Raw genomic sequence first — 26,948 nt, forward strand, 5'->3', positions numbered from 1 at the left:
TGAATCATACCCCATTTGCGTAGGTGGAGGCTCAAGCTGTTGATCACTTGATTGTCTGATCCAGACTCGATTATTTACTGAACGCCGCCATATAGCAGAATATTGGTGTGCGTGGCGTTAAACAACAAGCAAACAAAACAATAGAAATGCAAGTCAAGAATTCGATGCCAAAGGGAGGTAACTACGACTGGGTCACGAGTACCTTCAGTGTATCAGATTTGAAGTAAATTGTAGATCGGTTTACATAGATTCACAGCTCCAATTAAGAAGCCAAGAAAATCTATCACTAGAAGACCTTCACAGACTTGATGATGGTACGTGCACACATCTGAAAGGCGTTCCTGTAACCGGAAGTGTACAGCTCCAGTTTCTCGAAGCTGAAAGTTATTAGCTCAAAGTTAACTGAAAGAGGTGTTGTGTGTATCTTATCTTCAATTTGCAGGTTCTAATATATGAAAGGTATCCCTGTCGCTGGTCCATTCCCTTGAACAGGTCCTAAGTCTGAAGCATAAACCATGTCTTTGGAAGACATTCTCGTTCATGAATATACTCTATCGTATATCGTTATGAATATACTCTATCTAGCAGTCAGCCACTGCTGTTTGTCCTTGATCGTGCATTAACCAACCGGTCTGATTGTTAAAACCCACTTTGCAACAATGGAAATAAGGCTGTCATTACATTGATACTATGGTTTCGTGAAAAACATGTCGCCAGTGGGAATCGAATACACACTGTAGGTGAACGTTGCTGTTTGGTGTTTTACGCCGCATTCAGCAATATTCCAGCGATATAGAGGCGGTCTGTACATAATCGAACCTGGACCAGACAATCCAGCAAATCTAAACGATTCCAGTAGTCTTCTCTCTATACACCCTTTGTATTATAACATTTCCCTCTGTTATCCTTCAGTCTTTCCCTGTTTCTAATACTTTCTTGTGATGTAATAAGTGATTGTGAATTTCTTTGGAGAGGTATTTTATAAGTTGAAAGAACTTGTCCCCAACCCTTTTCACATTGTGAATAAAATATGTTTAAACTAAATACCTGAGGCCGACAGTATTTGCTTGAAAAGTGCCCGTTGCTTTAAGTCATACACCAGAACTGTTGCCGTGCAACGGGGGCATGTACAACACACGTTCAAGTAACTGGAATATAGTTTGTTGTTCAACGCCGAACTCAGGAATTGTCCAGCTGTATGACTGTTTCCTGCAAATAATGGGATATAAACCAGACACCATGAATCTACAATCTACGAAATTGGGAACAGATGGCATGTGTGACCCTTGTAAGCGTGTCTGACCACCCGATCCCGTTAGTCGCCTCTTTCGACAAGCATGGGTTACTGAAGATCAATTCTAACCCGGATCTTCACGGGTCGGAAGGTTAATGAACGCATGTACAAATATAACAATGAAGATATGGAATTCGATAACATGTACAGAAGTGTAAGGTACATATAAGGGAGGAAACTCTGCACGGGCAGCGGTCTTGGCTACCCGTATCTTCCTCAAACAGGACCTCAGTGTTCTGATTGTCACCCATCACAGGTGAATCAGGAAGAGCAGCTGTCAGTACTCCTGCAGCTGAGGTAACCATATGTACGTCATTTTATACCACACAGACTGCCCTCGTGATTAAACCTTTATTGACATTCCGCATTCATGATCCTGGGATCTGTTCTGTATGGAATCCTAGAGGGAACATTATCGCGTTGTCGCCCTCACAAGTGAGCAAGCCAAAAGTGGCAAAGTTAACCAAAGTGGGACAGTGCGACATCGCGATGATGTTCCTTCGCGGATTCCATAGTTCTGACCTGGCAGGACAACTGATAATAACGATGCCCTTGTCGACAAACAAAGTAGGACATTTTGAAAGTCGATAGGAAATGACAACAGTATCTGCCTTCCTCCTTCAAAATGTGAAGCTATCAACGTTTCGGAATATGTATTGACCAATGCGTGACCAGAGCTGTTATCAAATTTTGGTTGAGTATATGGTTGAGTATACTTGAGTATATGGGATCAACATTTTTTCAGTTTAACGATCGTTGTCCCCTATGTCTTCGTTGAATGGCTGTTATCGTTTTGATTGACGGTCTGGTATACTATGTAGCAGAATGCACTTCACACGAAGGTAGAACGGGAAAGGTGAGTACAGCGGAGGACACACGAGGAGCAGTGTTTTTGGGTTTCGTTTTATTTTTTGTTTTTTTGTTTTGTTTTTTTACCGGCATGGCTTCAGATTGTGTACAAAGGCAAAATGATTCATGTTCGGACGAACAAGAGGAGTTTGTCAAAAACATTCCAGTGGTGATAATGTTTACGTTGTTTTCCGCAGTGGGAGTTGTCGGAAATGTATTCATTCTGTACATATATGGACTAAAATTCAAGGAGTCTACGACAAGGGTGTTCATTCTGTCATTGGCTGTTTTCGATTTGATATCATGTGTGATGCTTCCCTATAAAATCACACTTCTGCGATATGGCAGCCTCTTCAGCAACCCAAATCTAGCCAGGTTGGAGATAGTACGAATTTACTTCCTGCAAGGCTCAGTGTCTATTCTGCCTTTGATGTCTTTTGACAGATACAGACGGATATGTCAACCCCTCAAAGTGCAGATGAAACCTAAAGTGGCCAAGGTATTAGTTACCAGTGTTATTGCTATAATGACAATATTTACTATTGTGCGCATGGTTGTCACAAGCTATACCAATAATCAGTGTTACAGAGCCGAGGCGTTCATATCATCTGAATTCGTAAACAGGACTGTTCAGGTATGGCTAAAAGAGTTGAATTTCATTTTTGTCATCCTCCCATTTATTCTACCTCTTCCGATACTCATTGTTGTCTATATTCTGATTGGTGTCAAGGTCAGAAAGCTAGGCAGGCCCACTGGCAGAGGCATCGAAGACAAACAGGAACGAGCGATCAATAAGTCTGATCCAAGATGTTTAGCGAATCCAAAATCAGATAAAGAAATCATCAATACTAAAACTGACGCCCTTGAATCTGCACATGATAATTTAGAGGAGGCGTCTTTACGGCATACGACTTCGTCTCCCAAAACAGAAGGACCTACAGAAGTGCTAACAGGAGATCGACATTCTACCGCGACCTTGCATTGTACAAACACATCAACCGTTAAAGACGCCATAGAGTCTGGAACAAATAGCACAGAGCACACAGGAACTGGATGTCAGCGGTCTGATGTTCATCAAAAGAAATCAAGATTACAACATGTACACCCAAAGAATATAAGACTCTCACTTCGAAAAAGTCTATCAACATCGCATCCAAACACATTCAGTCGAAACGTTAGATCCCTCTCAGGTAACGAGGAAAGGCAGGCATCTACGAGTATACATTCAGATCAACCGACAATCGATTACTCTGTACGCCAATGTTCCAGAGCTCCGAGATCCACTTTCCGCAATTCGTTAAAGGGTGACATCGTCAAAAGTAACACCGACCATCGAGAAGACCTACAGGAATCACGAGAAGACCTACAGGAATCAAGAATTCTCTCACTGGAAAATGAAAATCAGGAGAAAGCGGCCAACGCTCATACGTTCCGTAAATACAAGTCGTCTGAGACGAGGTTTCCCTGGAAACGAATGACCTTGATATTTTTCCTGATCACTATTGTCTACATTCTGTCGTGTCTGCCGTTCTTCATCATCTACATAATATTTCGAGTGGCACCGTGTTATGGTTATGAACTCTTGTCCCAGGGTGGGTACATCGTGCTGTACAACTTCGTATACATCACCACTGTCTCTAACTGTTTCCTGTACGGCTTCTTTGACCCAAGATTCAAAAGAGAACTGAAGTGTGTAACGTCTTCCATCCTTGACAGACTGTGTAGAAAATGGAAATTGGCGGGAACCAGCTTGTGAAATGCTTTTTATGAAACTCTGCAAATGTACGGAACATTTAAGCCATGACCACAGACAATAGTATTTATGGGGCAAGAGAGACAAGAACCTTGTGTCAGAAGGAAAATCAAGTTCAAAGCCACAATTCGGGATATTTTCACGAGCGAATTCTACGATGACAAAGTGTGTATGAACGACATCTAAGTTGTTTGATCGCTATATAGAACTATGCAATATAATATTATATCGTGTAAATATTGACGCCAATATGTTGATAATGTATGAGTTAAATAATTATCAAAATGAGCTATGTCTTGCTTGAACGCCCACAGTCCATGAACACATAACCTTTTCAATGTCGATTCATGTTGTACACATATTTCTTAAAAATGTAACCTATACAAGAATATGTTTATCCACAGTTTTTCATGACTCTTTCTATGTTGCATTCAGTGTGCAATATACCGGGTATGATTCCATTCAAGCTTATGACAGCTAGAACAGTTTCATAGGGAAACATGAAGCAGGGCATTGTATCAACTGAGTCAAGTACAGATAAGTTAAGGTTGTTGTGACACAAATCAGAGAATCTGACAACGTCAGGACTTGCATGAACAAGTGCACGTTACTTGAAGCCAAACATCTATACTATGAAACGGGGGCATGATGGCCACGCAATCTAGTAAATAACGGCTGATTTGTTAGTTGTTTAATTGTCCAGCTATATGATTGTTTCCTGAATAATCGAATCTGGACCAGACAATCAAATGAATGACATCATAAGCATCGATAAAAGCGATTGGGACACAATGATATGCGAGCCTGACCACCCGATCCTGTTAGCCGTTTCTTACGACAGGCATGAGTTGCTGAAGACTAGTTCAAACCTGGATCTTCACGGGTTTGATTGACAGGTAAATGGAAAATGCACCTTCAGGACCAGAATGCAATCGAATGCAACTATGGTGACTTCTATCCCGTGTTTTAGATATCTGTCATTACCCTTTGATTCATCATAAATGATGTGTGTTTAATTTCACACTTGATAAATCATTATTATTATTATGTCCGTCGTTGGCAGTTTTTGGGGTAATTATTTCTATAATTTTCTCGTCTTTGACAAATTCACGCCAGTATAGTGTCCACTATAGGCAAGTTGATGCCGGGAGGACAAAAAGAATTTTCACATACTGTTTTAGGGAACAGGCGCAGTTTGTACTAGCAGAAAATGCCAAGTGTGGTGTAAATGTTATCACTTAGTCAGTATCTTCAGTATCACTTAGTCATTGGTCTGCTCAGTATTTTATCCTAAAACATTCGCCCACAAACTCTTAGCTGGTGACCTTGGCACATTAACATTATTCAAGGTCCATCCACTTTTCTACTTATTATTATGATGTTGTGTTAGCGTGTTGGCTTTATTTAAAAAAACACATTCCCCGTAATGAAATGGTAACGGTAATATACTCTGATTAAAACAAAATTGAAAAATATTAACACAAAATATGAACAAGACCGGAAATCATGGTCAAAAGGACGCCGCCGTCTATCTGACTCCCACACGGTCTATCTGACTCCCACACGGTCTATCTGATTCCCACACGGTCTATCTGACTCCCACACGGCCTATCTGACTCACTCACTCACTCTATCTGACTCCCACACGGTCTATCTGACGGTTACTACCACAGTGTGCGCCACCACTGGCGATCACATCATGATAAGATGGCACCTAACAGTCACCTCGTCACTTACTCTCAGTGTCGAATCCTCAGCATCGGAAGCCTCTCCTCACTGACTGCATGCGTCAATAGATTCAGATTTTTAACTACTGAGTCCCAAGACAGTCCCAACAGATGTTCGATGACGTTCTGGACAGGGCTTCTTTGAATCAAAGTAATGTTTTAATGACGTTGTTTTGCATCATGGACTCGTGATACGGTGTAAAAAGTATATTTTCGGCTACACAAAATTGTGTTTGACCACAGCAAAAGACCCCATGAATGTTCTTCACATTCAAAGCTGACGTGACTGAGTACCATGCCGCTAACATGCATGCAGACACGGAAGTAGTCTAACGTGCATTATCATGTATGTGCACGTTGTGAATTACGACCTTTAAAACGAGGAAATCATTCCACGCATATTAAAGTGTGCATGACATATTTACGAATATATTTATTTAGAAAAGGTATGTTCTGTTTTTAATATGTTTATTTAATATGCTAATTTTAATTGAAACACTTACTCTTTCCGTAAGTATAAAATGCGTTCTTCCGGGATTACACTGGGTGTGTGTTCACTTGGTAGTGAGTGAGTGAATTTAGTTTTACGCCGCACTCAGCAATATTCCAGCTATATGGCGGCGGTCTGTAAATAATCGAGTCTGGACCAGACAATCCAGTGATCAACAACATGACTATCGATCTGCGCAATTGGGAACCGATGACATGTGTCAACAAAGTCAGCGAGCCTGACCACCCGATCCCGTTATTCGCCTCTTACGACAAGCATAGTCGCCTTTTATGGCAAGCATTGGTTGCTGAAGGCCTATTCTACCCCGGGACCTTCACGAGTCTCACTGGGTAGTCACGGGTAGACTATGGATATTATCTGCAAGAGTACTTGAATGTAAGGTCGCACTTTAAAGCACTGGTGTAATGAATGCTTCACTTTGGAATGAAAATACAGGGCTTGCGGAAGATGGAAACACAACAACACACTGACAACCTAGTCAGTTTCCTACAGTTTCACTATTTGCCTCAATCTGTATAAATAGTTTCTTTGAAGAAAAACATACCTGTCATTTTAAAGGGTCACCGTGTTAATTCAACTATACTATGGAATCAGGTGCTACGTGGATTATGTCACTGAGAGCCTATTGCGGCGGTTTTCAGCCCGGGACCGCCACATTTCCAAATCGGTATAGTCTCACGAGCGCCACAGTTGATTTCACTGTAACATAAGTCATATTTGGGATTTCTTAGTAAAGTACAAATTCTAGTACTTTTTTGGGTTGAGTACCATCCGGGATTTGAACCCGCACCCTCAGAGTCAGACACCTAATCGCCTACACACAATGTCAGCCGCCTAGCCCTCTCAGCCACCACGGTTTTACTGTAGTTTACTGTGGCATTACGGGGATTGTATAGTTGAGTGATTACCGTTATCTGACAAAACTCTCAATGCTTAAGTCTTAATGGCGACATGCTATCTCTGTTGTTACAGTTTTAGTATTGTTCACAGAACCGAAGGAAACCGACAAATCCGTTTGACACTGGTTGAAAGTCTCTTAGACAAAAGACAGTTTGACACTGGTTGAAAGTCTCTTAGACAAAAGACAGTTTGGCACTGGTTGAAAGTCTCTTAGACAAAAGACAGTTTGGCACTGGTTGAAAGTCTCTTAGACAAAAGACAGTTTGGCACTGGTTGAAAGTCTCTTAGACAAAAGACAGTTTGGCACTGGTTGAAAGTCTCTTAGACAAAAGACAGTTTGGCACTGGTTGAAAGTCTCTTAGACAAAAGACAGTTTGGCACTGGTTGAAAGTCTCTTAGACAAAAGACAGTTTGGCACTGGTTGAAAGTCTCTTAGACAAAAGACAGTTTGGCACTGGTTGAAAGTCTCTTAGACAAAAGACAGTTTGGCACTGGTTGAAAGTCTCTTAGACAAAAGACAGTTTGGCACTGGTTGAAAGTCTCTTAGACAAAAGACAGTTTGGCACTGGTTGAAAGTCTCTTAGACAAAAGACAGTTTGGCACTGGTTGAAAGTCTCTTAGACAAAAGACAGTTTGGCACTGGTTGAAAGTCTCTTAGACAAAAGACAGTTTGGCACTGGTTGAAAGTCTCTTAGACAAAAGACAGTTTGGCACTGGTTGAAAGTCTCTTAGACAAAAGACAGTTTGGCACTGGTTGAAAGTCTCTTAGACAAAAGACAGTTTGGCACTGGTTGAAAGTCTCTTAGACAAAAGACAGTTTGGCACTGGTTGAAAGTCTCTTAGACAAAAGACAGTTTGGCACTGGTTGAAAGTCTCTTAGACAAAAGACAGTTTGGCACTGGTTGAAAGTCTCTTAGACAAAAGACAGTTTGGCACTGGTTGAAAGTCTCTTAGACAAAAGACAGTTTGGCACTGGTTGAAAGTCTCTTAGACAAAAGACAGTTTGGCACTGGTTGAAAGTCTCTTAGACAAAAGACAGTTTGGCACTGGTTGAAAGTCTCTTAGACAAAAGACAGTTTGGCACTGGTTGAAAGTCTCTTAGACAAAAGACAGTTTGGCACTGGTTGAAAGTCTCTTAGACAAAAGACAGTTTGGCACTGGTTGAAAGTCTCTTAGACAAAAGACAGTTTGGCACTGGTTGAAAGTCTCTTAGACAAAAGACAGTTTGGCACTGGTTGAAAGTCTCTTAGACAAAAGACAGTTTGGCACTGGTTGAAAGTCTCTTAGACAAAAGACAGTTTGGCACTGAGATGATATTGGTAGTTAATCAAGTATGTATATAAAGACAAATCAGTTGACACTGAGTTAGTGTTGCTAAGTAACCGACCACATAAAAACTCTTTTTTTATATTTTAAACTCATATCATCAGAATGGCTAATGTGCAAGTGCAAATAACAGTAGTCGAGAACGTAAGAGGTGACCACAATGTTTTCTTTCATGGCCACAGATACCGTTGTCGTAGCAGTAACACAAGACGTACTGGAGCTGTGCTGTCTCACATTGACCTGCACCCCACGATGGCGATGGTACCTCCTACACTGATACACGTTTGTTTGACCAAATATATACCATAGTTGCTGATGTCCATGAGACAATGTTCCCCATAGTGTTTGGACTTTAACCAGACAGAAATAAGCTCACTTACACCTCGATGTTCGATTTTCTACGCCAGACCGCTCAAGACCTGAGCTTCCACTTCGCACCTAGTGTTGTACAAGTAGATTGTGAGTTGTCTGCTCGTTCGTTCTTCCTTACCCTGAAGTACAGGGCTGACTTGTACGAAGCGATCTTAGCGCTACAATGATCGTAACTACCATTCTTCAACACAGGCTTAAGATAGTCGTAGCGCTAAGATTGATTTGTGCAGGTGGGCCCTGATGTTGGTAGGTGGGGGGTTTTTTCACTTTACTCAATGTAAATGGAGGCGTGTGCAGAAGGAAGGGCTAACCACGGACTAACCAAGGAGGACCCAGAAGTATCATTATTATTACACATTTCCACCAGTGAGTAAATGTTTATTTACTACAAACAATGTTTTAATATAGTATCACTTTGTCGACATCGTCATCACCAGGTGCAATATAATTAATATGTATATATATGTTTTGAATAATAACTGATATGCATAGTCTGAGTTCTGTTTTCACTAAGTCAACACGTGACTTGAATGTGTACGATAATGTAATTTATCACACGTGAATGGTACCAGGACCGCCACAGTTGTATATCAGAGAACCATTCAGTGTGCCCGGGAGCGCCACAGTTGTATATCACAGAACCATTCACTATGCCCGGGAGCGCCAAACCACAAATTTCGCTCCTGAAATGACAAATGTTGCGGTCCTGGGTTTAAATCATCGCGGCACCAACTGGCCGTTGCGCTTTTCAAGCGTAACAAAACTCTGTGTTTCTTGTTACGATTCCCGGTTTCGCTAAAGTGCCAAGCCACTTCGGGTTTTCCTTCTACATAACTGACACGCCGTGACACCCGTGCAGACACGTGTCATCATAACTGAGTTACGCAGATCAGTGCTCATGTTGTTTATCACTGGATTGTCTGCTCCAGAATAGATAATTTACAGACCGCCGTCATATAGTTGGAATAATGCTAAGTGCGGCTGTAAACAACAAACACACATAACATGCCGCCATATAACTGAAATATTATTTAAAGCGGCCTTATACCTACTTACTGCGCAGATTACCGTGACAAGCACCGTCACCTCTCATTTGCTGCCTGTGCATATAGCGGAATAAGACGAGTGGACCTGACGAGTGGCCAAACACAAGCATAATCGACTGAGTCAAAACAATAACCCAAGCCTTCTGACGTCGTTACGATTGTCAAGGCTCGTACAAGTTATGATTGTCAGGGTAACATTGACAAGTACAAACCTCAGCGTCTGTAAAAATGATAATTAAAGCTAGGGGCTGATAAGCAATGTTTACAATCCACAACTTGAGTCTCATAGGGCGGCAATGCCGTCATGCTGTTTCGGTTGCCCTCATTCAGACATTTTAAAAACACGCTGAACATATTTATCCTCCCCTACTCTAGGTATCAGTGTCAATATGAAATACTTGGATTGTGTTTGGTATAACTCCGGATACAGACGAGCATTCTCTCACATCCTCATTTTGCCAGTTCTCAGTTGTTATTGGCTGTTTTCATTGTTATTGGCGGTCTAGTGTGGAAGGAGTGTGTGAAATTCCCCTGAGAACCAGATGTTCTACAGAATCAGGTTCATACGGTATACTGGAGTCATCTGTTATGTTGGCAACAAAGCGATAGATATATATCTCTTGCAACATGTCTTCAAACTGTTTACAGGTGAAAACTTATTCATGTTTGGCAGAAGAAGAGGAGTTTGTCAAAAACATTCCAGTGGTGATAATGTTTTCGTTGTTTTCTGCTGTGGGTGTTGTCGGAAATGTATTCATTCTGTACATATATGGACTAAAATTCAAGGAGTCTACGACAAGGGTGTTCATTCTGTCATTGGCTGTTTTCGATTTGATATCATGTGTGATGCTTCCTTATAAAATCACACTTCTACGATATGGCAGCCTCTTCAGCAATCCAAATCTAGCCAGGTTGGAGATAGTACGAATTTACTTCCTGCAAGGCTCAGTGTCTATTCTGCCTTTGATGTCTTTTGACAGATACAGACGGATATGTCAACCCCTCAAAGTGCAGATGAAACCTAAAGTGGCCAAGGTATTAGTTACCAGTGTTATTGCTATAATGACAATATTTACTATTGTGCGCATGGTTGTCACAAACTATACAAACGACCAGTGCTACAGAGCCGAGGCATTCGTATCGGCTGAATTCGTGGACAGAACTGTCCAGATATGGCTAAAGGAGTTGAATTTCATTTTTGTCATCCTTCCATTTATTCTACCTCTTCCGATTCTCATTGTTGTCTATATTCTGATTGGTGTCAAGGTCAGAAGACTCAGCAAGGCTGTGAACAAAGGAGGCGAGGGATCACAAGATACGACGCTCACAAAATGCCCTCAAAGTTCAGCCACCGACAAGCACGTTGTTGCCAAAGAGGACGTTGGTGGTTCACTGTTGTCCGCACTGCCCACGTCTTCAACCGGCGGCCCGAAGGTCGTACAGTCTGATACGGGAACTCAATCAGAGACTCGTGATTGTGGCAGCAATTCAAACTCTTCTTTTCACAACCCAACCAGAGCGAGTGCGTATTCAACAGGTGTAGCCACTGTGTCAGGAACGGAATGTTCGGAGAAGGCACTTGCGTCACGTCGTCATTTCTTTCTAGAAATGAATATCAAGCGAAGAAACAAACGATTCAACAAAGTGTATCCGAAGCATGTAAGGATTCCACGCGTTTGGGATAAGATGGCCCCAAAAGGAATTACATTCAACCAGAAGGTAGAAACGCAACAAGGTAAAGAACTGTCCTCTTCTGATTGGAGGTGTTCAGATCAACCGACATCCGACCCGACAGTGAAACGCCAGACAAACGCCGAATTACACCTAGAAAACTCCATATCATCCTTCACGGCGGAACAAGACACGATATGTAAAACTATATCACTTGAAAAATCTGTCAATGGAGAAGACCCAGTGGTGTTGGAACAAGCGTGTATTTCCGCTCAAAATCCGCAGCCACAGGACCTCAAGGACCTGATGCCCAGTCAACACAGTGCAACTGATAAGAAACTCCCCTGGAAACGAATGACCTTGATATTTTTCCTGATCACTATTGTCTACATTCTGTCGTGTCTGCCGTTCTTCATCATCTACATAATATTTCGAGTGGCACCGTGTTATGGTTATGAACTCTTGTCCCAGGGTGGGTACATCGTGCTGTACAACTTCGTATACATCACCACTGTCTCTAACTGTTTCCTGTACGGCTTCTTTGACCCAAGATTCAAAAGAGAACTGAAGTGTGTAACGTCTTTCATCCCTGACAGACTGTGTAGAAAATGTAAAATTGAAGACGATGATGTGTAGATTTGTAATCCTTAATCCGACAGACCGGCTTATGTTTTGTTGGGTTATGTTTAACAGTACTGGTTTTGTTTATAATTCTACACCGAAGTCCCGATTAATTCCATCGTTACATCAACATTTAACGCAGTTGTGTTTGGCTGTAAGTAGTTAGAGAATGGCTTATGGATGTCTAGGATGAAACAAGCATTTACAATTTAAACATTTACCTTAATTCATTAACCGAAAGCCGAGTTGCAGGTGTGTCTTCTTATCATTACCGGGGCGGTGGGATAGCCTAGTGGTTAGCGCTCGCTCATTTCGTCGAAGGGCAAGGTTCGATTCTCGACATGGGTGCAATGTGTGAAACCCATTCTTGTGTCCGGCGCCGTGATATTGCTGAACTATTGCTTAAAAAGTGGAGTAAAACCAAACTCACTCACTGACTATTGTCATAAAGCCTATCCTCGTGTATTGGGATCTGTTCGAATTCGTGTTATCGATAATCGGAAATATCGTCAGTAGGGAAATTGTCGATTATCGATATGTTGTTGTTGATACTATTGCTCGCCCATGGAAGATACTACAGTGCAATATTTTTGTGGCAATATTACACTAGTTTCTAAGATGCTTCTGCGAAAGATCAAAGGCGCCGACAATACTTTATCAGACGATAATGTGCACTTTTTGCATTACGTCACAATGTGTTGACGTCGCTGCGCCATTCCAGTCTGCCCCCTCGTAATCGAACTTTTTTTCATTACGTCACAATGTAACCGACGTCACGATGGATGTCAGTTGCCATCGCCGCGTACAGCCTCCCACAGTAAACTGCTTCCCGTTTCTTGGTTTTCAGTAGCACCACACAGCCAACATCACTGTGGAAACATTACGTTTATGTTTTCCGACGGACAAAATGTCTCATAGTTCGACTCAAAATCTTACAGGGACACGGTAATGTTGGCAATGTTTACATTCCCATAATGCAATCGTGGAATGTCGCTTGACTTGTGAGCTTCCTCTGAATGTACTGATCTAAACTTTCGTTGGTAGTAGAAATGAGGCGGTCATATTGCCTTGTATGGTTTATGAGAATCACGGATGTAATTAAAATGATCTAGAGAAGATATTTAACCCGAACATAAACCATCATCAAACTGTTCATCATTTGTTTTTCTAGTAACCTTTGTCTTAACGTAGGGGGCTGACACGTCAAAAGAACAGCGCGAGGATTCTTAATTTAGGTCACAGACACCGGCGTTTGTTTTATGCCATAGATTAATCGAAATTAGGCTTAGAAGTTATTGAATACGGCATCTTAGAAAAGAAATTTCTTAAATAAAACTGCTAGACGTATGACTTCAAAGCGCTTCACAGTTATGACGTCACAGTGCTAATACCGCTGTCACAGTGGTATTAGACCGTACGTGACTCGCGGAAAGCTGAGTGTAATCACATGGTAGGTAGTCTCTATCAATTTATGTTAGTGGATAATAAACAGAATACCAAACTCTCTTCCGTGAAATGCCGTTTCGCTCGTTTGATACCAAATCATTTATAACTCGTTTAATAAAAATGGTATTACATGGAAGGTCGTTTAGTAACCTCTACATATGGTGCGCTGACTTTCATGAAAGAAAAAAGTTATAATTTGCTCACACAGTATGCAAAATTAAGACTTTAATAATGGTCCGCTTCTAAGTTATGTTTCAGGATATTGTTTTGTTATTAATCCATGCAAAATCATGTCACCACTCACCAGTGATGTGAACATTGGCTTTAATTTAATAGTCATTAATCTCTGCTCATTAATGTTCATCGACAGTCGATTGATATTTATTTAACGATTATCGATCTGTGTGATCATTAGGGACAGCCAGCCCTAAAGAAATGAGGCGTTAATTTGCCATTTCAAGTGTTGATATACGTTGAAAAACCCACTTGATACACAGAACATAACTTCTCACGATGTGTAAATAGTCCCAAGTAGGTAATAGTATAAAGAATAAATGCAATATTCAACCGTTTGCTTTTTCATTAACAAATCATTTGAAATTGACAAGTTGCTAACAAAGTAGTAACGATTGTTCTTATTGAGTCAGTGGATGCGAAACTGGCAAGCATCGATCTTGTCTGGCACTGTTCAAACAAACCTAGGTTTGGAACTGCATGGTCGCACCGTTCGTCGTTCGTCGTTCGTCGTTCGTCATTGGACCTTTCACTCCCATGTCTGCACCAATGGCGACAGTAAGGACAGCGAGTAATCAACAATAGGTGAGTTAGTGAAAGAGTTTAGTTTTACGCCGCCCTCCGCCATATTTCCGCCATGGAGGGAGAGGGCGGTCTGTAAATAATCGAGTGTGGACAAAACAAGCCAGTAATCAACAACAGAAGCATCGATCTGAGCAACTCAGAACCGATGACATGTGCCAACCACGTCAGCGAACCTGACCACCCGATCCCGTTAGTCGCATCCCACGACTAACACAGCCGTGCTTTCTCCCTACAAACACTGACTCATCCTCACCCGCCAACAGGTACATACATTGAAGCCAACGTTTACATACATATTAATGCATGAGCAAGGATGGGCATCAGGACCCATGTGAACATATTGAGCAAGAACTATATGTATTGATCCCAAATCCAGTGTCAAAGTTGTTGTGGTCAGTAAGGTTGGACGGACAAGCGATGATTGTTTGTTGATTGGTTGATTGTTTGTAAGAATATACAGTGAATATAAATACAGTAAGTGTTATTTGTAACTGTTGTTATATCAACAGTGAATCATTTAGTAAACCACTGATTGAAGAATATATTCTGTGTCTGTCAGTATGTACATATGAACTTGGGCAATGTTCGTAGTAAAGCGATTGCTTGAGTCACACCGTCGTAACTTCTCAACCAACCAAAGCCTAAATTGATAATACAGCAAATGTCTTTGCTGGAAAATCATCATTTCTCACTGACAAAAGTTACCTCTGTCCGTGTAGCATAGGTTCACTCCCACTCTGACGGTGGTGATGGTGGAGCTCATGTCAACGAGACGCAACTGATGGCTACGATGCGGTTTGAGGTCTCTGAGATGAACCACTTTCTGTGTATATTGTCCCCATAATCCTCTGTTCTTTTACCAGTGAACTCTCTGTATACGTTTGCTTAAATCAACTCGTACAGTAGTGTTTAACTGGGTGGGAATAAGATATCCAAAGACTCTTGTGCTTGTGGTAGTAGGTGATGAATTGGGTGGACTGATCAGACTCGGCGACTTTCCTGAAAAGGGAAGGGTTCTTGTTCGCAGTGAACATAACACTCGCCAAGTATTCAACATAACGTGTCCGTTCATGTCAATCTTAGAGCCCAGCACCACCTACTGAAAAGACATAACACAGGGTGTCTCTTTACCCCGCACTACCACAGAGACAACAATGTGTTTGTGTGTCTATTTACCACACCCCATCAGGGAAACAGCACAAAGGTGTCTGTTTACCTCGCACTACCACAGAGACAACAATGTGTCTGTGTGTCTGTTTAGTACACCCGATCCCGGAGACAACACAAAGTGTCTGTTTACCCCACTCCACCACAGAGACAACCCAAGGTGTCTGTTTACCTCACCACAGAGACAGCTCCAGGGAGCTGTTTACTATACCACACCAAGAAGAAAACACAAGGTGTTTGTTTGCCTCACCAAAGAGGTCAACACATGGTGTCTGTGTGCCTCACCACAGAGGTCAACACAAGGTGTCTGTTTGCCTCACCACAGAGACAACACAAGGTGTCTGTTTAGGACAATCCACCACGGAGCAACACATATGTCTGTTTACCCCAACTCCACCACACACACACTCACAACACAAAGTGTCTGCTTACCCCAACTCCGCCACACACACAACTCTAGGCGTCTGCTTACTTCATCACACCACAAAGGTCAGCACTAGGACAATCCACCACGGAGCAACACATATGTCTGTTTACCCCAACTCCACCACAAACACAACACAGGGTGTCTGTTTACCACACCAACCCACAGAGATAACCCAAGGTGTCTGTTTACCCCACCACATAGACAATTCAAGGTGTCTCTTTATTCCACCCCACCCCGGAGACAACACAAGGTGTCTGTTTAACCCACTCCACCACAGAGACAACCCATGGTGTCTGTTTATCTCACCACAGAGACTACACAAGTCTGTTTAGCACACCTCACCAAGGAGACAACAGGTGCCCGATGCCCCAAGCACTTGTACTGAATGATACAATGGCATGTTTTAGCTCCAGCCTTTGTACCACTTGTATCGGCCATGTGTCAGCGTCACTGCTTTATCTTGATCTCATCCCCTGACATTGGTATCTGCCCCTCATACTAGACTGTTATCTGTGGATATATAACTGAAATACACTTTAGATACTATCCAAGGACAAATCAATAACGTGTGATTGAGTGTTTATTTAACGTGGTCTTTTTACATTGTTTTAAGTGTCATTTAAGTTCTTTTAAACAAAAAAATATGTTACTATAAATATCCATATATAATTAAATGAAAATTCAAAGATTACTTTCAAGAGAAAAATTAGAACAGTTTCCAAAACATCTGTTAAATATAGCAATGATATTTACGAATAAACATTATAGAGTGCAGCATTCCCATGCACGATTGGAACACCATGCCCAGCCTGGGTAAACGCTTAAACCACTGGACTCCTCAAAACAAACCTTCCATCTCACAATGTTTAAGGAATTATCAGTTGCCCTTGTATCTATAACAGCGAAAAACAAATACATCTTTCAAGTGGTTGAAACACGGCACAGAGGCAATTCATTAATATGTTGGCTATGCCCTATTTGGAGAGGGAACCCCTCTCTGTGTCTCTCTCTCTGTGTCCTTCTCTCTATCTCTTAAATAGAAGGTTGTTCAGTTCCGCTTACTCATACACATCCTCGATATCTCCAGGATATATATCTCCACTATACCCTGGACGCATCTACGGGTCGGCCCGATAATTTCATTACCTCCCTCCGCATTCTCACAGTAGCCAATCAGCTAGGCCGCCGTTATAACCGAACTTGCCAGTGTCATCAAAGGTAGCAGTTGCAACTGCGAAGGTTTGCTCGCCGTGCGACTCAGATTTGGGGGAAATCATACAAACAAATTGACAGGTGATTGTGCAACATTAAAGCAACATTGCAAGAACTCCTTCTACCTTTCAGAGAACTTCGGCATGGTTGGCAGGTTTAATAGGTTAGATAATGTAAAAAGAGAAAGTGAGTTGTGATTGGTTCGCTCAACCTCCCAGCTTAGACACCTGGTGGGATAAAAAGCCAGCCAAGAGCGCGTACTATCTCTCTCTCTCTCACACACACACACACACACACAAACACACACACACACACACACACACACACACGTATGCATGTGTGTTGTATGACATATACGAAAGGAGTGTAAACTTTTGCTAGTGCGATAAGCTCTGTTTATGACATACACTTTTCAAGTGAATGCCTCACTGATTGACGGAGTCAGATTACAGGTTGCAAAAACAAGTATATCGTAAAGAACACAAATTGCTTACACATTCGCCTCTACAAATCTACATTTTCTACACAGCTTGTCGATTATTCTAGATATTACACACCTCAGTTCTCTTTGGAATCTTGGGTCAAAGAAACCATACAGGAAACAGTTGGAGAAACTGTTGATGTAGACACAGTTGTACAGCACGATATACACAGCCTGGGACAAAAGTTTATAACCATCACATGGCGCCACTCGGAATATTATGTAGATGGAAAAGAAAGGCAGGAATGATAAAATGTAGACAACAGTGATTAGGAAAAATATCAGAGTTATTCTTTTCCACGACAATCTATTTTCGTTGTCCTTCTTACGAAAATTGAAGGCCTTAGGGTCCCCTTCAGGCGGGTTTTGAGCAACCGAACTAGGTCCAGGTTCGAGAGTTCCTTCACAGCAGTCATCAAATATTGGGTCCCCGTTGATCACGATGTTTTCAGAAAGATCAAAGGGCATGGATCTTACAGCTCGGACTCGAACCTCCGCGTTTCCATTCTGTGCACAATCACCTGTAGACCCACCTGATGGTTGTCTTTCAGTGAAGGAAGATCTTTGTCCGTTATCCAGTCGTGTCTTTCGCGTAAGGCTAAAAGAGTTTGTTTTCATCCGCCGTAGATACGAGCAATGTACTGTTAACGAGTGTTCATCCCTTCGTACTTCACCACTTCTTTCCACGTCCATTTGAAGCGGCTCACACATTGCCCAAGTATTGTCCGCGCATTCTGACTCTTTGTCCAATTCAGCTCCACTCTCATTAGTTCCATGTTTGGATGGTATTGAAATACAGTGTTGCTCAGAGTGCATACCGGCTGGGGCATGTAGGCCGCCACCAAGGCTTTCTGTCCTCAAGTCCTCTATGCTACAGCTAATACCCTCTGTTCTCCTTTCCGTTAGAGCGAACAGATTTGGCCGTATCAGCGATGACATCTTTCTGTCCATCGCTTCACAGTCCGCATTGTTAGTTTGGGCATAAACGTCATCATTTGTTCTTGGAATGGATGGACGACTTGGGTGAAACATATCGATATTAGTGTCCTTAGGACGTTCCACTGCTTTTCTGGTAAGCTGCCTCACCCTTATGCCTATAAGACTGTAGACAACTGTTAAAATTGGAAGTGGTATTATAAAAGGCAGAATGGCACAGGCGAAATATAGCTCCCTCAGCCAACCTTGTGTAGATTTGTCCACAAATTCAGCAGATATGAAAGCTTCAGCCCTGTAGCAGTGTGTATCCCTATAACTTGTAACAACAATCCGAACAACTGCAAGCCCGCCCATTAGTATACAGATACCAAATACCAGTATCTTGGCTAATTTCGGTTTCATCTGCACCTTGAGTGGCTGACATATCCGTCTGTATCTGTCAAAAGACATCAAAGGCAGAATAGCCAACGACAGTTGCACGAAGTATATCCGAACGATCTCCAACCTGGCTAGATTTGGATTTCCAAAGAGGCTGCCATATCGTAGAAGTGTGATTTTGTAGGGCAGTGTCACACATGAGAGCAGATCGAAAACAGCCAATGACAGAATGAACACCCTTGTCGTAGACTCCTTGAATTTTAGTCCATAAATGCACAGGATCACTGCATTTCCGACAACACCCACAGTAGAAATCAGTGCTAACATTATCACAACTGGAATATTCTTGACAAACGCCTCCTCTTCGTCAGTACATGTACCATTTTGGTTCTGTAAACAATCTGATGTCATGCTTTTGGTCGGATTTAAATCTTCCCGTGTTGTGACGTATTTCTCATTGTTTCGCACGCACTCGTCACTGCATGAGAAATTCCAGCCGTTTAACGCGAACGCCGAGGCTTCACTCTCAGTACGCTCGACTATCAATCATATAGAAGACAACCAATCAGTAAAGAGACCTGAAGGATCTGAGTTAATGCTATGTGATGAAATGAAATCTATTAAATGCCAAGATGCTTTTAAGTGCAGCTGATAAGCAGACTCGCACATGACAAAATTTCCTGTTTCAGTAAATACTGACCAGTGGTGTTTACCTCAACTAACAGTTGAAACATTATCACAACTGTAATCTTGCTTCATCCGTACGCAAGACAGGGTGTTGATAAGTTTCAACTTGGTGTTTGATGTACACGTTGGCAAATACTCTTTACATTGTTATGTTGCCGGGGCGTTGGGGTAGCCTAGTGGTTAAAGCGTTCACTCGTCTCGCAGAAGACCCGGGTTCCATTCCCCACATAGGTAAAATGTGTGATGCCGAACTTCTGGTGTTGCCAGCCGTGATTTTGCTTAAATATTGTTACAAGCGGCACAAAACCGCACTCACGCACTGTTTGTGTTGTCGGTTTGTGTGTACATGTCTTTTGAAATGAGCTCTTTTACTTTCAGTCACACCAAAAGTAACCAAACACTCATAACGGCTCCCTGTGTGTTAAAGTAGATGCCTGATTTTACAAATAACGCAAATTTCGAGAAAATGACGTGTTGTACATAATTGTTTAGGTATATTTTGCCTGTTGATATCAATTCTAACATGATTCCCACAGGATGACAGTGATCAACGATGGTTCTATCATCTCACTTACCACACGTATTGTTTAAACATACGCTCTTTTCCACCAGCTAAAAAGTGAGTGAGTCTAGTTTTACGCCGCATTCAGCCATTTTCCAGCTAAATGGAGGCGATCTGTAAACAATCAAGTCTGGACCAGACGGTACATTGATTCAGTGATCAATAGCATGGGACACAATGACATGAGTCTCTGAAGTCAGCTGGTCAATTGTACAAGGACAGTACACTGATCAATAGCATGATCATCGATCTGCGCAGTTGGGAACCGATGAGAGGTGTCAACCAAGTCAGCGAGCCTGACCACACGATCCATTTCGTCGCCTCTTACGACAAGCATAGTCGCCTTTTCTGGAAAGCATGGGTTGCTGAAGACCTATTCCACTTCTCTTTGGGTCCTACCAACTAAAAAAGGGTATTTCAGTAAACATTAATGCCGTGCGCAAAGAACCTGTTTCGAATGTCAAAATAAACCAATCATTCGTTATAGTTTGACATGAAAATAATACGTTTGCGAATTATCTGTACCATTAGAATATTCTATGGCTAATCCTTATGCGTAATCAGCATGCATGTCCGTGTGTGAGTGAGTTTAGTTTAAATCACACGCATCAGTAGTCCAGCTATATGGTGTATATAATCGAGTCTGGGCTAGACACTCCAGTGATCAACAGCATGAACATCAATCTACGTAAATTGGATACGATATAACAAGTGTCAACCGAGTCAGCGAACCTAACCGGGTTCAAATTGTAGAATTGGTCTTCAGTAACCCATGCTTGTTGTAAAAGGCGACTAACGAGATCGGATGAGCAGGTTCGCTGGCTTGGTTGACGCATGACATCAAATCACAAATGGCCATCCATACTTAGGATGTTCATACCTGAATTGTCTGGTCCATACCCGACTATTTACTGCCGATGTATACCTGAAATATTGCTTAGTGCGGCGTAAAACAACCAAGCCAAACCTGCAGAAATCCCGAAATATACAAGTAGACAATGTGACAAGCGATCTCCGCAAACTACTATCACTTTCTCATGAGTCACTATTTCAGTAAAGTCGGTTTAAGTACGTATGTCCTCTAGTAGACACGACAGCCCGTTTAATAAAATGAAGCTGTATGAACATGCTGGTCATGGATCTAATTCTCACCAGTATTTGTTTACTGATCCAGAAGTGTCAAGAAGCCTAGTGGTTAAAGCGTTCGCTCCTCAGGCTGAAGACCCGAGTTCGATTCCCCACATGGGTACAATGTGTGAAGCCCATATCTGTTGTCCAGCGCCGTGATACTGCTGGCATATTTCTAGAAGCGGAGTAAAACTACACTCATCCACAGACTCATTCATTCATTATCATTGTTTGTTTCAGACATTTTTAATTCAACTTGGGGAATCGACAAAAGGTTATATAAAATATCAGATACAAGACACATCACATCAGCTATATCACAGCTATATGACGGCTGTCGGGAATTTATCGTTAATCTAATGATTGATAGTATGAGCAAATATGCAAATGTTCAGTGACGGATATTAATCATTGACTCTGATCCAGATACTCCAGTGAGGGACGTAATGAGCATCGAGCTGTGTAACTGGGATACTATGACATGTCTCACCCACGTCATACAGCATGGTCATCCGATTGACTGTAACCCGGATCTTCATGAGTAACATGACACTGAAGCTTAACACCTGGCTGCTGGGGACCGATACCAACCCGGTATCCCCCACGCCCAGAATACACATGAGAGGAGATATCTGGGTGTCATGTAGCATCATGACCCGGATATCCTTGACCTCAACCCACTTATCTAACCAAGAGAGGTTTATCCTTGATCACAGTCATTTTTTCACTAAAACTTAAAAACAAGATTACCACTTTAACTTCTTCACATTGTTCCCGAGTGTACGTGCCACATTGTCACACACTTTATCATCAATACCCTGTACCTTATTTTACCTACTTTATCTGACACACAATGTTCTCTAATTTAGAAGTTTCGCACGGTCCCCTAATTCGCCTAACGCACACTGTACACTAATTTACCTGTTTCGCACTGTGCCCTAATCTTCTGGTCCACACTGTATCCTGCTTTACCTGCCTCGCACAGTCGACTTACTCACCTGATCCACACTGTTCCCTACTTTACGTGTCTCACGTTGTCCCTTAATTCACCTGATCCACACTGTTCCTACGTGTCTCACGCTGCACCTTAATTCACCCGATCCACACTGCTCAATACTTCACCTGTCCCACGCTGTCCCTTATTTCACCTGATCCACACTGATCCCTACTTTACCTGTCTTGCACCGTCCCTTAACTCACCTGATCCACACTGATCCCTACTTTACCTGTCTCACGCTGTCCCTTAATTCACCTGATCCACACTGATCCCTACTTTACCTGTCTCACGCTGTCCCTTAATTCACCTGATCCACACTGATCCCTACTTTACCTGTCTCACGCTGTCCCTTAATTCACCTGATCCACACTGATCCCTACTTTACCTGTCTCACGCTGTCCCTTAATTCACCTGATCCACACTGATCCCTACTTTACCTGTCTCACGCTGTCCCTTAATTCACCTGATCCACACTGATCCCTACTTTACCTATCTCACGTTGTCCCTTAATTCAACTGATCCACACTGATCCCTACTTTACCTGTCTCACGCTGTCCCTTAATTCACCTGATCCACACTGATCCCTACTTTACCTGTCTCACGTTGTCCCTTAACTCACCTGATCCACACTGATCCCTACTTTACCTGTCTCACGCTGTTCCTTAATTCACCTGATCCACACTGATCCCTACTATACCTGTCTCACGCTGTCCCTTAATTCGCCTTATCCACACTGATCCCTACTTTACCTGTCTCACGTTGTCCCTTAACTCACCTGATCCACACTGATCCCTACTTTACCTATCTCACGTTGTCCCTTAACTCACCTGATCCACACTGATCCCTACTGTACCTGTCTCACGTTGTCCCTTAACTCACCTGATCCACACTGATCCCTACTTTACCTGTCTCACGCTGTCCCTTAATTCACCTGATCCACACTGATCCCTACTTTACCTATCTCACGCTGTCCCTTAATTCACCTGATCCACACTGATCCCTACTTTACCTGTCTCACGCTGTCCCTTAATTCGCCTTATCCACACTGATCCCTACTTTACCTGTCTCACGCTGTTCCTTAATTCAACTGATCCACACTGATCCCTACTTTACCTATCTCACGCTGTCCCTTAATTCACCTGATCCACACTGATCCCTACTTTACCTGTCCCACACTGTCCCTTAATTCACCTGATCCACACTGATCCCTACTTTACCTGTCTCACGCTGTCCCTTATTTCACCTGATCCACACTGATCCCTACTTTACCTGTCTCACGCTGTCCCTTAATTCACCTGATCCACACTGATCCCTACTTTACCTGTCTCACGCTGTTCCTTAATTCACCTGATCCACACTGATCCCTACTTTACCTGTCCCAAGCTGTCCCTTAATTCACCTGATCCACACTGACCCCTACTTTACCTGTCTCACGCTGTCCCTTAATTCACCTGATCCACACTGATCCCTACTTTACCTGTCTCACGCTGTCCCTTAATTCACCTGATCCACACTGATCCCTACTTTACCTGTCTCACGCTGTTCCTTAATTCACCTGATCCACACTGATCCCTACTTTACCTATCTCACGTTGTCCCTTAATTCAACTGATCCACACTGATCCCTACTTTACCTGTCCCACGCTGTACCTTAATTCGCCTTATCCACACTGATCTCTACTTTACCTATCTCACGCTGTTCCTTACTTTACCTATCTAACGCTGTCCCTTAATTCACCTGATCCACACTGTTCCTACCTATCTAACGCTGCACTTTAATTCATCTGATCCACACTATTCCCTACTTTACCTGTCTCACGTTGTCCCTTAATTCACCTGAACCACACTGTTCCCTACTTTACCTGTCTCGCACTGTCCCCTGATTCACCTGATCCACACTGTTCCCTATTTTACCTATCCTGCTGCACCTTAATTCACCTGATCCACACTGTTCCCTGCTTATTCTGGTGTTCACCGCCGTGATATTGCTGCAGTATTGCTAAGAGCCCGGTCACACACTTTAACTGCCCATACCGAAACAAGAATCTCATTAACCGACAACGACCTACTTTTCACCCGATCCAAATGTGAATGTCAAAAGAGACATCACAAAGAACCCTGATTACACTGAATTTCAATCTCTTGTTTCATAAGAAAATGGTATTTACAAGAAAATTTTAATTTTTAAACTTTAATAGCACCGTTTTGTAGGTGTAGGCAGCATGACTTTAACTTAGACGTCACAGACTGTCCCTGTTTGATGAGGTCGTAAAATTCACAATGCATCTGGCTCACTGGTTACATCTGTTTTGTGGTTTTTCCGCTTATTCAGTGTAGTTTTGTAAGGCAGATGGGACTGATACAATATAAAATCCGTACCAGACCGCCAAACCTTTCTACCTTCAGAACCTCGTTTTCAGATTCCCAGGTTACCATTTGTCAGAGCTCGCTGTAAGACAGAGCACGCTGTTTGCAAGTATTCGAAGGAGCGTAGTGTTGCAATATAAAAGTGCACAGGGGCTTGTATTGCTGAAAATAATACGTCCTGGGTCCAACAAGCCTACACTGATATCCATATACATATAAAGAAGGAAACCGATGTAGCGCACAAAGTTGTCGAACACACCACTCTCGATTGTGGGCGAATTCTGGGAGGGAAATTGTGGAACATACAACCGCAATTCCTACTGAAATAAAGCCAGATAAATTCCCTTTCGAATAAATCCAAAATTATCAAAATCGGCGCACTTTGTACCGAGTAACTTTGCTTGGAACTCGGGAAAAGACGACTTTTTCATTTGTACGCCAATAACCTGCCTACGAAAATCATCGCCTCTCGGGGAAGAAATACGATGTATTTCACTTTAAAACACCCTATCGGCGAAAAACATAGCCTTAACGTAATCGCTAGATATGCCACCTTCGTTCTACAACCCCTCAAATGAAATAGGTTATTCTTTTACCTGCAATACACGACTTTATTGGGAAATTAACGGCATCGAGTGATCGAGTCCACCATGTTTGTCCTTCACCCTCAACAGGCTCGCACCAACACTATATATCGCGCCACGAAATAAAAATAATACTGGTGTTTTATTTTTGACCAATCACAGAGCAGCTCATCGCTGGTGCAAACCTATTTTCAGCAAAACAAGCCCCTGTGTAAAAGTGCTTAGGTGTATCAGATCATAGTGATTAATATAATTTATGTATCGAGTTAAATGAATTAGCATTCGTAACTACTCGGATTAACTAGTCCGGCAAGCCCGATGGCGTCTTGTAGGTCACTGAAAGATGCGAGTAGTTACGAAGGATGAATTAGGCTAAAAAATCGTGACTGGTTATCGCACTGCGTTGCACAATAGGGCAGAAGCCCGACAACAGGAATCGCGTCTGTTGTGTAATCAATGTCTTGTAATGTACTTGTCAAACTGTCCTACTTTCAGTCCCAAATACAATTACAGCGCCCCGTGATGCTTCTCTCGAAGCATATTGTGATTAATATAGACATAACGTACACTTCCAACTGTCATGCATTCATAGTGTGTATGAATCAAAACATGTTCATGTTGTACTCATAAATTTTTAAACCCCTGTGAATCTGTCCTTATCATAGGCTCGAGTAAACTGGTTTAGTGTGTGCCTTCATCTGAGGGATAGGCGGAAAAGATAATGATCCAGGACCTCTAGATTCACAATGTACCACACTAAAGAAGGAAAGATAGTACATGTATGTGTGCGTGTCTGCCTACCTGCGTAGTGAGTGCATGCGTCTGAGCGTGACTGTGTTGGTGAGTTCATGCCTCTCTGCTTACTTACGTACGTGAGTTCGTGCGTGCCTGTTCGCCTGCGTGCATACGTGATTGCGTGCGTGCCTCTCTGCCCACTTGCGTACGTGAGTGCGTGTGTGCCTGGTTGAATGCGTGCATAGGTGCATGTATGCGTGCCTGGCTGCATACGTGAATGCTTGCGTACCTTTCTGCATGCGCGCATACGTGATTACGTGATTACGTGCTTGCTTGCCTGCCTGTTTAGATGAGTGCGTGCGTGCTCGCCTCCCCGCCTGGTTGACCTGAGTAATTTTGCCTCTGTTCATCCAGAGCTTCAAAGCGTATGATCATATGTATTTCTACCCATAACATCAATGTTTCCCGCATAAATTCTTAAACCAACATACCCATATGGTAGCAGTGTTGGAAATCAAACCGATACGGTTTTGACTGGACCATGAATGGACATTCCAGCAAGAGTATTGCTCCTAAATTGCAACCTTCTGCTACAACAGGGAATAAATGTATTCATCCTGTTCTTGCGTCGAATCAAAAACAAACAATTCCTACCGGGAATGAGTTTCCGCATGTCTGTCAAACTCATTGCAAGTGCGAACACTAGCACACCCTCGCACACGAGAGGCCTGTCACTTATCGCTGTATCAGTTTCGCTCAGTCAAGCGGATGCATGTAAATGATGAGATTTAATGGGAACGGTATTTAAAGCTTTCCAACAGAGAAGAGACGCTCGCAATACAAGGTCCTCGATTTGTTTCCCTGAACGCCACTTCTGTTGTACTATGACGGATGCCATTGCCTCTATGTGATTCTGGAATTCCTAGCAGTGTCCCAAATGGCTTCAAACAGTA

General features: G+C 42.5%; 3 protein-coding genes across 4 annotated transcripts; 2 read left to right on the plus strand and 1 right to left on the minus strand.

The window, feature by feature from the left end:
• The first annotated feature begins 1,831 nt into the window (after window positions 1–1,831).
• LOC137291009 (uncharacterized) lies at window positions 1,832–5,361 on the plus strand. Of its 2 annotated transcripts, XM_067822247.1 has the most exons (3): window positions 1,832–2,150; window positions 2,588–2,642; window positions 2,874–5,361. In XM_067822247.1, exons 2-3 carry the CDS (start codon window positions 2,622–2,624, stop codon window positions 3,897–3,899), a joined length of 1,047 nt encoding a protein of 348 aa, XP_067678348.1. In that variant the 5' UTR covers window positions 1,832–2,150; window positions 2,588–2,621; the 3' UTR covers window positions 3,900–5,361. The 2 variants fall into 2 exon arrangements, with proteins under 2 accessions (XP_067678348.1, XP_067678347.1); XM_067822246.1 differs by having other exon boundaries at window positions 2,147–2,642.
• A 5,044-nt stretch (window positions 5,362–10,405) lies between these two features.
• On the plus strand, window positions 10,406–12,085 carry LOC137292002 (uncharacterized). The gene has a single exon (XM_067823556.1). The coding sequence runs from the start codon at window positions 10,406–10,408 to the stop codon at window positions 12,083–12,085; it is 1,680 nt and encodes a 559-aa protein (XP_067679657.1).
• A 5,546-nt stretch (window positions 12,086–17,631) lies between these two features.
• Window positions 17,632–19,359, minus strand: LOC137292003 (uncharacterized). Its single transcript, XM_067823557.1, has one exon. It carries the CDS (start codon window positions 19,345–19,347, stop codon window positions 17,632–17,634), a length of 1,716 nt encoding a protein of 571 aa, XP_067679658.1. The 5' UTR covers window positions 19,348–19,359.
• Between the last annotated feature and the right edge of the window lie 7,589 nt (window positions 19,360–26,948).

This window comes from Haliotis asinina, chromosome 7 (genome assembly GCF_037392515.1).
Source record: "Haliotis asinina isolate JCU_RB_2024 chromosome 7, JCU_Hal_asi_v2, whole genome shotgun sequence".
Classification (NCBI taxonomy): domain Eukaryota; kingdom Metazoa; phylum Mollusca; class Gastropoda; order Lepetellida; family Haliotidae; genus Haliotis; species Haliotis asinina.

What these genes read in the sequence shown, in the direction of transcription:
- LOC137291009 (XM_067822246.1), top strand. Translation starts at nt 2,235, where the DNA reads ATGGCTTCAGATTGTGTACAAAGGCAAAATGATTCATGTTCGGACGAA. An exon ending in TGAAACCTAAAGTGGCCAAG is followed by an intron (nt 2,643 to 2,873) that starts GTATTAGTTACC and finishes ATTGGTGTCAAG; the next exon opens with GTCAGAAAGCTAGGCAGGCC.
- LOC137292002 (XM_067823556.1), top strand. Translation starts at nt 10,406, where the DNA reads ATGTCTTCAAACTGTTTACAGGTGAAAACTTATTCATGTTTGGCAGAA.
- LOC137292003 (XM_067823557.1), bottom strand. Translation starts at nt 19,347, where the DNA reads ATGACATCAGATTGTTTACAGAACCAAAATGGTACATGTACTGACGAA.